General features: G+C 33.9%; 1 protein-coding gene across 1 annotated transcript in view; it reads right to left on the bottom strand.

Annotated features, from left to right (window-relative positions):
- CSMD3 (CUB and Sushi multiple domains 3) overlaps nucleotides 1–13,283 on the bottom strand; it is a 669,880-nt gene that overhangs the window by 369,484 nt on the left and 287,113 nt on the right. The window contains exon 14 of the mRNA XM_064441769.1: nucleotides 1,447–1,550. Within this exon, the coding sequence (XP_064297839.1) occupies nucleotides 1,447–1,550 (104 nt within the window). The remainder of the gene's footprint in view (nucleotides 1–1,446; nucleotides 1,551–13,283) is intronic.

Here is a 13,283-nt window from a genome sequence, read left to right as displayed (position 1 = left end):
AATCTACAATATGTAAAAATAGTATGAATATCTTTCCTTTAAATATAATGCAGGGACTATCATTCTAAGGACTCCTGATTTTGCTATTCTTCTGTGTTTTTACTGAAAACATTTTGTACTAAACAGTTATCATATCTGTTTCAGATCTGGCCCATGTTTTAAATTTGTAACTCATTTGAACTAATGATAACATAAAGTACTTACTGAGGGGCCAGTTTATTTAAAAATAACAGTTAAATATTATTTGGTCTTTTCAAATAATTTTTTCTACATAGCAGACCCTTATGGGTAAAATATGGCTTCTAAGCAATAAACAACATTTTTGTTATTTTTAAAAATTTTAGTCAGATTTGAGAAAAAGAAATACAGTGTATTTTAAGGGTCCTTCATTTCTCCTGTGAAACAATTAATTATTTACTCAGAATGGAACTGGAGCTACATAAAATGAATGATTACAAGTAATAACTAATTACAGTGTTCTACATATTTTCAAAAGACTGGGGAATAAACAGAATCATTGGATTTTACTGCTGTCTTCAAAATTTTACAAATTAAGGAATAAGACTGAATTTGTCTTCTTGAGACTGCTGTTATTTTATTATTATAAGACCAGTTATCATCACAAGTTAAGTGTCTGGGAAATATGGATTCTGAATTTAATCAATGTTTGTTAAATCTATCTATCTACCTACCTACCTACCTACCTACCTACCTACCTACCTACCTACCTACCTACCTACCTACCTACCTATCTATCTATCTATCTATCTATCTATCTATCTATCTATCTATCTATCTATCTATCTATCTATCTATCTATCTACCTACCTACCTATCTACCTATCTATCTATCCAGGCTCACACATTCCAGGAGAATGCTAATGGATGATAAAAATGTTATTTAATACTCAGTGCTGTCTGATTTGTAATCATATGTGGTTTACATAATATCTTAAGATTTTCTCTGTAATAATTTTCTTCAATATACTAACTCATTTTTTGAGTTATCTACAATGGTAAATAAGCACTTAAAGGTCAAGATCCTTGACGTCTTTTGTCATCCTAAGCTTTCTAGGAGATTATAAAAGTTTATGTGTAAGTCATACATTTATCTATTTTCAATTACATTTTTACATACTTCTAATTTGAGAACTCACTTATAAAGGGAGCACAATAGCCCTAAAAATTTACATGTCTACACATGATTGTACAGACTGCCTTTTAAAATCTCTGATTGTAGTTTATTTTTTCTTTTCTGCTAACTCATCTTTTTCTGACTTCAGAACAGTAAACATAACAATGTATTTAAACTGTCATATTCAGTAATTTTAGAAGTCCAGTAAGATTAGTTTTTGTTGAGATTTACCTTACTAATCACTATTCTCATCAAAAAACATATTAATGATATTTTGTAATGCATACAAATTGTAAAGGCAAAAGACTTACACTTGAAGCACAGTTTTAGGATCACCCACTTCTCCTCCATCACCAATTGTCAACGTATCATAGCCAATCTCCAGATCAAATTCTTCAAAATTTATCTGAATAACCTAGAAAATAAAACAAGTAAATGTATTTTAGAAATTAAGAAATGTACCTCAGAGATTAGTGTGTAAATAAGATCTTCAGCAATGTAAATAAAGATATTTTCCAATTAATAATTACATGTTACTTTAGCATATTTTACAATAAATTATTGTAATTAACCCAACAGGTTAATCTTATGAAATATTAATTATAATAACATTTAGCTATCATCACTCTGCTAACCTCATCAAATCACCGTCATTTCACTTATTTGTGTAGTTGTTACAACTCAGTTCTGAATAACTGCATTACATTTTGATTAAGACACACGCAAAGGGCAACATAACTAATTGGACTTTGTGCAACACAGTTGTCTTCAGATAACAACTGAATAATTGTACTTCACTGAGTAAATGCAGCGAAGGTGAAGAATATAATTTACTCCTGACATCTGTAATCTGACTCAAGTAGGATAAAGCTGGATCAAAGGTAAAAGTCATTTTCTTCATTCGTGACCCTGAGTAAAATGCAACAACCAGAAACATGGGAATTTTTTATGTCCTGTAATTTAAATCACAGTATATATATTTAATGCTGAAGCATAGAAATTTTGGCTCCATTTTAAGATTACAATGAATTTTTCACTTACAGCAAAATTCAACTGTATTATTAGAAAAGAAAATACAGCATATTGTTTCCACCCGTATATTAATCATGCTAACTCTTTATGAAAATAATAAAAGTTCCTCAAATTTTCATATAAATAAAAATGACAGAATACTTATACATAGGAATCTTTAATATTTATATCTGTAATAAATGGTCTTTAATTATTGTTATATTTGAGACCTGAGAGTGTTTAAAGCTGTGGATACCATTCTGATGGATTAATATCACGTCCCTGAAAGCTCATATTACTTTGTTACACTGGGGTTCTAGTAACAGTTTGAAGAAGGGCATGTTTCTATGAGCAAAAGCCAGTACAGGCAGGTTGGAGAAACTTATGTATGTTCCAAGGATTGTAATTTTTCCGAAGGGAGGAGAAACACTTTTTTTTATATGTGTAAATGAGAACATAAGTACATTGAGGAACAGCCATTTTGGCACATTCAAAGATACAAACATATGTGTGTGTGCGTGTGCATGTATGTGGGCATTATACCCCAGGGAACACAATCAAGTACAGAGTGTTAAGAGGGCCTAGATGAAGAGAACATGGAGAATTGTGTAGGCAAGCAGCTGATTTGCTCTAATTATCTGAGTAAAGCAGACAAAACCACACATAAATCTTCGTAATCTTCTTAGTGTAAAAAAAATACTCTGGATAGTTTGTGTTGTTCTAGACACAGAATTTGTAAGCCTAGACATAAGAATTTAAATGGAAATCCATAACTAGATTTAAGGCTGACACATATTTCATTCATTTTATTTTTTTTTTTAAAAAAGCATCCTCATTTTTGGTCCATGTTTAAATTATGTGCAATTAGATATGCAGTTACATCAGAACAGGGCAAAGGCTCCACAATAAAACATGGGAGTTTCTGGGAAAATAATATTAGTATTGAATTCAAGTTGAAAGTGTGTTCACCTATTAACAATAAAATACATTTTGCAATAATACTGCAGCACAAAAAATTAAATTTATATTCATAATAACAGGAAATCCAAGATTTTAAGATAAATTGCATAATTAGTTCATCCACCTAAAACCTAATCCTGTTTTCCATTAAACACAAGAAGAAATCTAATCTTATTATCATATATTTCTTGGTAAGTGCAACAGTAATCATTTTTTAAAAGTTCATATCCCTCTAGATATTTTGTATTAAGTACTTCCATATTGAAACAAAACATCTGTCTTTTTGTAGTTGAAGTATTTGTCTTTATAAGCAGTGCCAGAACACTAAAACAACTTTTCCTTAACACAGTCAACAATATCACACGCTATGTGCATTTCATTGAGAAGGAGAGGATAGAGGTTAAGAAAAATATAAGTTCCCTTACAAGTGTTTCAAGATACAATTTTTTTAATTAGGGCTGACTAGAAAGAAAAAATATACTCTTACCCATATTATTAATGTTAAAAATATTTTCTTATTTTCACTGGAGAAATATAAGATATTTTTCATTATTTTTTAACAATGGTCACAAATAAAAATGTAAGAGAACACCATTAAAAAAACCTGACTTATTAGGGAATACTATGGAACATGAAAAAAATAACTAAATTAGATTTTTTTTGTCAAAATATAGGCTTCAGCTTTAATCTTTCCACTAGTCTCTGATGAATCCCCAAATTATTGATTATTCTGTTGTGACCTCTGAGGTTATTGGCTACTCTGATGTAATCATTCTTGTGCAATCTGAAATTCTCTTCTGAGATAAAAATACTTTTTTGTTTTTAATTAAAATAGATGTACATGCAAAAAATTTCTGGCCCACTCTGTAACTCACCTAAAACTATGATAACAGGGAAGGTATGACTTTGAAAATTGTGTTTGTTTAAAGCCACAGATGCGTAGGTTAGCCTACATCTGTCTAGTATCACATTCTGTGCAACAGTCACATTTTTAAGACAAGAAGTAGCAATGAAGTAATTAATAACTTTTATAATTTATGAATATATTAAAATTTAAAATATTATAATATAGGAACTGGCTAAATTTGGAATGTTAATGCAATAATCTTATTATTGCAGTTGTTATTACCATAATTTCTTCTTAAAAGTTTCTGGATCAACAGAAAATTAGAAAATGCTGCAATTTTGTACAAAACTACCACTAACAAAACCAAACCAGAAACAGTAACCACCAAATAGGATCATATTTTATGTACAGGAAAAGTAAAATATTATTGCTTGAGACAGTAAATCATTTTCCGCACCATGCATACCTCTGCTGGAAGAGGGTTAGAAACAGCTACCAATAACTACTCCAGAAACATTATAGTACAAATAAAATATTTCATAATACCAGATCATTAAAGGGTAAGCAAGGAACTGTATGTAACCTACTAGTGAACAGTTCATTTCAACTTAAGTTTAACATACCACACTTGAGTTAGTTTACAGCACAAACTTCAGATCTGGTGAAGTAAACTTGTCATTTATTTGGCAAATATGCTTGTCAACCGAAACTTGAAGACATTTAATTTCAAGGGAATTTGCACAAAAGGAGCAAGAGTAACATATAGCAACAGCAGAGCTGTCGATATCCAACATGCAAGAAGCAGTAAACTCATTTACTATATATATAGTACACAACCATTTATGTGTTATAACTGAAAAACAACTCTCCATATTTTTTAGAAATTAATATTATTCTGTTTATTTTTGATGTGCAAAGTACACAATGTACAATACAAAATGTACTTGAAATCTTTGCAAATATGCCTGAGTGGCAAGGAAGTAAGTACTCTTAGCTATATTTTCAGAGTCCTTGTTTTGCAGTGTCAGATTTAGTTTGATCAGACCCAAAGATAGCTGGACTTGGCAGTGCTCATGTTGATTATCCCCTTTAGAATATTGAAAAGATGCTTTGATGATATCAGCATTTAAAGTTGAATGTGCTGAAACCTTTAAAAATAAAATCAGATTTAGGAAAGATGAGTAAATAACTTGAAATTTTGTAGTAAACTTGCCAGAAATTGTGCTTTTACTAATCATCTAACTTTTTTTTTTTTCCTGAAAAAGCAAAAGCTGTAAATGGCATACCAAAGGTAGGTGGCATCCTTGAATCAGTTTAACATTAGAGTAAAACCTCAAGGTAATTCTACATTTTAGTTTGTTATTGCTTGGGGGAATAAACACTTCAGGGAAATCTATGCTGATTTATTACTATATTCTACATATTTTTAAACCAGATTAGCATTACTAAATTGTGCTATTGATCTGGTTAGTAGATGCACAGTAATCAGAAATGTGGGGACATGTATTCTTGATCCATAAATTCAAGCAACGTCTTCTTTCCAGTTTCCCAGAGCAAAATAATTCCCAGAGCACCATTAATATAAATGAGATATGATCCATTGTTTTTATTGATCCATATAAACAGTAATCATGTTTAAAATGTATTTATGGATTTATTGTATTTATGCTCCATCCCACAATTTCATTTAAAACTGGAAAAAAAAAAAAAAAAAAAAAAAGAAAGGTGTGGAGGGACCATAAATATTTTCAGATGGTTAGGTATACTTTTAGGGAACAATAACATGAACAAAAATATTTCACTAATGATTTGCCTGAACTACAAGATTCTGGATAGGAGGATGTTACTATCAGAAGTGGGTTCTGGAAGGTAGGCACAAGAGGGAAATCCAAGAGATGCAGAATTCCAGCTGCGGCAGTTTACCACTACAGTCATGATCTATCATTTCACATATTGTAAGTCAACTAATGATATCAGATATGTATCTGTATGGCTTCAGAACTGTTAATCGTATTTTTACTTAAAATTAAGCACTATAACAACTACTATTCTCTTCTTTTCCAGAAAGACCTATGAAGTAGTCTCTGAAATTTTGTACCTTTGTAGTGTCTTTTGTGATGTATCAAGAAGGTAGCAGACTACTATGAGTATCCTGACACAGACTAATCATATTTTGAACTTTGTTTCAGAGTATATTATTAAACATGGCCCTAGACACTACTGTCAGGAAAAAGTAATCTCTTCTTTCCTCTTCCTCCATATACACACACATATATATAAGCAACAAAATTTATTTAAATTAAAATATGCTGAGCTGTGCAGTCATTCACTGAAATAAATACAAAGGTAGCTAAAAGAAGGCAATAGTCCTACATCCTGGTCTGCTTTTGCTGTTTATAAATCCAGAAGCAATAAACAACTTATAATTGCTGCGTTAAATTATGCTACTAAAAGACAGTAATACTAATGATTATTATCCAAGCTATACAGAAAAAAAAGGCCCTATTTGAAAAATAACTTTCTGAAAACTAAAATGGTGTTCTTTGGTCTCTAATAATTTTGCAAGCACTTTTGCAAAGGAAGAAATGGGAGCAGAGATCTAATTCCTAACAAATTTCAGTAGATGTACCTCCTTTCTGTGCCTTGGAATATATCCTTTGGAATGCACTCCTTGGGCAAAACCAAGTCTATTATCCAGCTCAGAAGTAACACAGGAGAAGACTTGATTTAAAATTTAATGGCTAAGCTGAGATTTTCCTACAACTCTTCAGAGAGATAACACTCTTAGGAGGATGTGTTCCAGACAGCAGTCTTCCCAGACAACTGTCGATATGACTATGTGTCTAGTTCTTGATAGAACTATCTCCCAAAAGATTTTTCAAGGAAAGTAGCATTCCAGGTGAAGTACTCAACTTTTTAAAATTTCGCAACACACAAAGCAGAATGGTGTGTAACAGAAGCAAGTGTGTGTGCTTTAGAACTACTTTAGAAAGAAGTGTAAAGATTTGAAGTTGTATGTATTTCCATATGTGCATCTGTTATCGTAAAGCTTCCAATGCAAATGTAACTCTAAAAATATTTTTGGATGTATAGAAACATTTTCACTCCATAAAATTTGACATTTTACCAGTAAAATAATGATGAAGTTTCTAAAGATGTTAAGAATCTTTTTTCCTAAGAAAAGTACCTAAGAATTAAGACAAGATATAGTTTAAATGAGCGATTTCTTAGATAATATTAAGGAAAAAATTTGAATGAAAACATCCTGCCAACAGCACACTATTATTACATACTGTTTTTCTGCACATTGCATATAATTCAATGATTCAAAATATCCAAGAACTGCTAGCAGCTGTGTAGCATAACAATAGTTTAACTGGCTCTTTAGTAGTCACGTATTACATGAACAAAACACAACCCAAAACGAAACAGCCTAAATATTAAGCACTTCTGTCCTTTCAGATTTAATTTAATCTTTGAGTATCAGAGGGGATGAGAAGGGGGAGGGAGGAAGAAAAGGAAAGAGGAAACTTGGAGATTTATAGAACATCACAGAAAAATGCAGGTGACACACAAAGCTGAAAGACAATTCCAGGATATTAATACTCACTAGCTAACTGGAAAGTTCTTTCTATATTGTTAAGCCCATTTGTTGGCAATAGGATTCAACATACTTAACTGTAGACATCTACAGTGCAAGCTCTATATTTGATATAGGCTTCTTCATAACCAGTGAAAAACATCTACAGTATAGTCTATTTCATCAAAAAGTAGATAACACACACTAGATCAACCACAGTTTAGATGTACTTCTTTCTCTTCCTTGACTATAAAGTGAGACTAAGCATTTGTATATGGATGCCTACACTGTGGACATCTAAAATGGGATTCGCTCACATAAATATTTTTCAGTAGTACCATCTGAGATGCTGTAAAGCTGCCAAAAGATCCGTACAAACCTGGCAAATACGGGATCTTCAAGAGAACTGTGCTCTTTTGGGAAGGCAGCTGAAGACCAGCTGGGGTTAATCCCAAGTATTTTATGTCAATGGTCACCAGGAATCTCAGTCCTACAGATAGCAGGTGAATTCTGCTTTACAGAGTTATTGGTAAACACATAATGTAATTTTTTGGCAGTTCTTTAAAAGGGGTTTCTGTTTTGTTCTTGTTTGACTTTTAAAAAATGCAATACTAATGGTAAATGTTGATTTTCCATAGAGGCTAATCCTGCAATCAGTTATTTATAAAGGTTGTTTAGATTTATTTACTTTGGGACCATGATAACTGAAAAAAAATGTATAGTCCTTTTCTATCCTGAAAGTAAATACTAATGGAAAGTCTTAAAATGGAAGGATAACACATTAAAGTAACAACATGAAGAGATTATATTTTTATTTTTCATGTTATTGTTTCTGTTTGCATACAAGTATGACCTGTACTGTGTTGGCTTGCATTTACAAGAAGGGTTTCTGAGATTGATTAATCAGAGGAATACAGTCTCAACATTTAATCAACCTATGCAGCCTCCCTAAAAAGAAGTATTCTGCAAAAAAAGAAATTATCCTCTAAATAAGGCCTTCTACAAAGAAACAAATATAAATAAAAACTAAACAATTAAATTCAACTATCAATATAGCATCCACAAAGGGAAATAAAGGCGTGGAAATAAATCATTAAGCAAAGACATTGGCTTTTACTTAGGTCATTGTGTTTATCATGTTCCCAATAACACAAAATTATATAACTTTTGTCTTATGAAACAGAATACTGTGTTGTGGGTTTGGGGTTTGTATACCTCTAAGCAATTATTTCAGATTTGATTTTGCCATATTTTCTCACATCAACTATCTTAACCTTTGCAAATGTCTCATTATACCTTTAAAAATTAGTAGCAGTTGTAGATAAAATTAAGTTAATTTCACTCATTTTTATTAAGCTACTAGAAAAGAAGATAATTTTTTAAATCTAGACACTGAAGGAGATGACTGTTTACTAACTTTAACATGGTATGGGAATGGCATTTGTTCATAGAAGATAACAGAGAGAAGGTTGGACTTGGAAATTCTGGCCACCTTTCTAGTGCCAGAACATCTATTATTGATCCACAATGAAATCTATTTCTGTAAACCTTATCTTGCAAGAAACAGACAGTATGAATGCTCCAAACATACTAACAACAGCAAGAAATCCATCTCACTGAAGCATATCCACAAGATATCTATTTTCATCAGTTTTCACTGTTAACTCTAGAAAAGAAAAAGAACCACCTATAGACTGCTGATAATGTCATGCCCACTCTATGCTTATCAGTCAAAAGGAATTCTCTGGTTGCCTTCTTCACTGGTAGAAGTGAAACTAGGCAGGGAGAAGAAAATAAGTCCTGTTTATATCTGTGTGTCCTCATACGCCCTCAGGATTGTTAATTGCTTTTGTGCTGAGGATGTCTGACTGCTTCCCAGTAAGCAAATTATGTGCATTTATATCTGATGGTATAACCTAATGAAATGCTTCTGTCTGATTGATAGGCTTTAGCTCCATAATTTTCCATATAATCACAGGTACCTCCATCAAAATAATTGTGTTATTATATACTCGATTATAGAAGAACAGTTTCAGTAGGGAAGTATATTGAATCCATCATTTATTACAAGACTGAGGTATAATTTTATTTAAATTATTTATATTGAGGTATAATTTTATTTAACATTAATACTACCATGGAGCAGTTAATCCTGGAAACCATTTCCAGGAACACGAGGGACAAGAAAATCATCAGGAGTAGTCAGCATGGCTTCACCAAGGGGAAGTCATGCTTGACCAACTTTGATAAACTTCTCTGATGAAATGACTAGCCTGGTAGATGACAGGAGAGCAGTGGATATTGTCTACTTGGGCTTCCCGCAGGCCTTTGACATTGTCTCCCATAAGATATTCATAGACAAGCTGTTAATGTACGTGCTGGCTGAACAGACACATGGATTGACAACTAGATGAAAGTCTGGGCCCAGAGGGTTGTGATCAGCAGTACAAAGCCTAGTTGGTGGAACTGGTGGTGTATCCCAGGGGTCAATACTGGGGCCAATCCTGTTTAACACCTCCATTGGTGATCTGGATGATGGGGCAGAGAGCACCCTCTGCAAGTTTGCCACAACACCAAACCAGAAGCAGCAGCTGATATGCCAGAGGGTCATGCTGCCACCCAGAGAAACCTCAGCAGGCTGGAGAAATAGAACAACAGGAACCTCATGAAGTTCAGCAAGGGGAACTGCAAAGTCCAGCCCCTGGGCAGGAACAGGCCCATGCACCAGTATATGTTGGAGGCCACCCAGCTGGGAAGAACCTTTGCAGAAGTGTACCTGGGGGTCCTGGTGGCCACCAGGTTGACCATGAGCCAACAATGTGCCCTTGCTGCAAAGAAGGTGAATGGTATCCTCAGCTGCATTAAAAAAATTATGGCCATCAGGTTGAGGGAGGTGATCCTTACCCTCTGCTCAGCCATGGTAAGACACAACTGGATGCAATGTCCAGTACTTTCCAGTACAAGAGAGACTTGGACATACTGGAAAGAGTCCAATGAAGAGCCGTGAAAATGATTAAGGGGCTCAAGCATCTCTCCTATGAGGAAAGACTGAGAGAGCCAGAACTGTTCAGCCTAGAGAAAAGAATGCTCAGAGAGGATCTCATCAAGGTATATAAATACCTGAAGGGAGGGTGCAAAGAGGATGGATCCAGGCTCTTTTCACTGATGGGACAGTACCAGAGGCAATGGGCACAAACTGAAACATAAAAGGCTCTGTCTGAACATCAGGAAACAGTTTTTTACTGCTAGGGTGATCAAGCACTGGCACAGGTTCCCCAGAGCAGTTGTGGAGTCTCCCTCCTCAGAGATATTAAAAAGCCAACTGGACGTGGTCCTGGGAAACTGTCTCTAGGTGGCTCTGCTTGAGCGTGGGGGTTGGGCAAGAGGTCCCTTCCAACCTCAACCATTCTGTGGTTCTGTGAAAACTGAATCAACTGAAAATCACGCATCTGCTCAAAACTTATCACGTACAACCTTTGCAGCTACTGCTTTTCTACAGATAAATTATTTGGAGATAATTAATCTTGCCTGTTTTGGACATTCCTCTTAGGATAAATAATTAAACAGTACTTTAGGGTTTGTATCTCTAGTGAAACTAATATCTGTTCATTAACTGGAGGGAGAGTATAAAATAAAAAGTCCACCAACTATGGCAATTAACCTGTTGACTAAACTTAGATGACAGTAGTCTACATAAAACTTCTCTCTTCCTAAAATTGTTCCTCCATATCTTTATTGCAGTTGTGAAAAAGACAGAGATGACTATTAAAAATAACATTCTAATTATTTCCCATTACATCCAGCTAAACACACTCCCTCCCTGGACAGCATTTGATATAGTAGCATGAGGAATAAATGAAAGGAATGGTAGACTTTAGAGAAAGGTGGGAGGAGATGCAATTGATTACAACTTATGGGCTACAGAAACATGTGGCTATGTGCTTAAGAAGAAATAAAATCCATATTAGGAAATTAGACATACATAAACTAAGATCACTTTTGTTTTCTTAGGCTGTCAAAATCCAGAATGGCAACAAGGCCAGCTGTAAAAAAAGAGGAGAAAACAGTTTTGAAAGACCTCTAAACATTAATATTCAACAAAAAGTTGTATACCAGAGATCAAAATGCTAATAAACTAAGTTTACAAAAGCCAAGAAAGCAGGTTTGGTTTGTGTTGATTTTTTTTTTCAAAAGACATGCATAAATATTGAATTAAACATAAAATCCTTAAAATATATATACATAAGTACTTTATAAATTGAAATACTAATCACAGAATTGTCAGGGTTGAAAGGGACTTTTGAATATTATCTAGTCAAACCCTCCCTTCCATGCACAGGGATGTCTTTCACTAGATGAGGTTTTCAAAGCTCCATCCAACCAGACCTTGAACATTTCCAGTGATGGGGCATCCACAACTTCTCCGGGCAGCTTGTCCTTACTACCCTCATCATAAAAAATTTCTTCCTTATATCCAATCTAAATCTACCCTCTTTCAGTTTAAAACCATTACCCCTTGTCCTGCGGCCCTGACAAAAACCCTTTCTACATCTTTCTTGTAATCCCCCTTTATATGATGAAATGTCCCAATAAAGTCTCCCTGGAGCCTTCTTTTCTCCAGGCTGAACTGCCCCAACTCTCTCAGCCTCTATTACATCACAGGTGTTCCAGTCATCTGACCATTTTTGTGGCCCTCCTCTGGACCCACTCTAATAGGTGTCCATTGACATGTGTGGGCTTCCTCACAAAAGGAAGTAAATGACTGATGAAGTTTAAGACTAGTTCAAAACCACAATATAAATGGATTTCCCAACTTTGAATCTGTGATCTATAAAATCATAAGTAGACACCACTGAACCTGTAAGGCATTTAAACTCACAACATAGTTCTGGTTTTGACCTGTATATTCACCAGATGTACCAAGGCTATAAGGTATGAGGTAATAAATGAGAACATTTGGAATTCTTTTACCCAGTAACATCCTTTTTACAGTGGCAATGCACAGTACCTGCCCATTCAGCTGATCAGACAACCGTTAATATTCTAGACTCTCAACTCGGGTTCCTCCTGTCTAATCTAGCCTTTTGAATATGTTTCATATGTCTTACAAAAACATTCTCCAACGTTACTTTGAGAAAATTATGGATGTTCTCCCAGATAAGCATAGTTTGAATGGTAGTAAGAGCTACAAACTTTCTAGTCTTTTGCTTTCTCCTAATAGAGGGATTTGTACTTTCTATTAACAGGGAGGGGTTTTTCGAGAAGATTTGTTATATTTGCAATTAATTTCCTTACTGATTTTTAGTGGTATTTCAGCACTTAATGCTATGTCTCTTTGAGAACATCGATCTTAAGGTCAAAAGGTTTTTATAGCAATTTAGTCAAGCTTCTGGTGTAATGAAGAAGGTGAAATACATTTCATTAATAACATCATTTCAGTAGATAATAAATAAAATGAGCTGAGACTAAAAGACCATACAGCAGAGTTAGCAGCAAAAGCATATTAGAGTAAGACTCAAATCTAAGAGTATTTCTAAAGAAAACAAAAGTAATCTTAAAACATTTTATTTAAATTAACTTTAAATACATAATTTTCCATTAGTCCCCTTTTCTACTCTTTCAAAAGCTATTTTTGTTGTAAAACCCATCAGTCCATTTTACTACTTTCCAAGCAGATGTATTAGGAAAACCCTGGAACTTTTTGTGGACTCTTGCCCTAAAGACATTCTTTTTTTTACTTCCACAGGCAG

This window comes from Phalacrocorax carbo, chromosome 2 (genome assembly GCF_963921805.1).
Source record: "Phalacrocorax carbo chromosome 2, bPhaCar2.1, whole genome shotgun sequence".
Lineage (NCBI taxonomy): Eukaryota > Metazoa > Chordata > Aves > Suliformes > Phalacrocoracidae > Phalacrocorax > Phalacrocorax carbo.
Note: the sequence above shows the minus strand (reverse complement) of the source record. Positions and strands in the feature narration are given on the sequence as shown.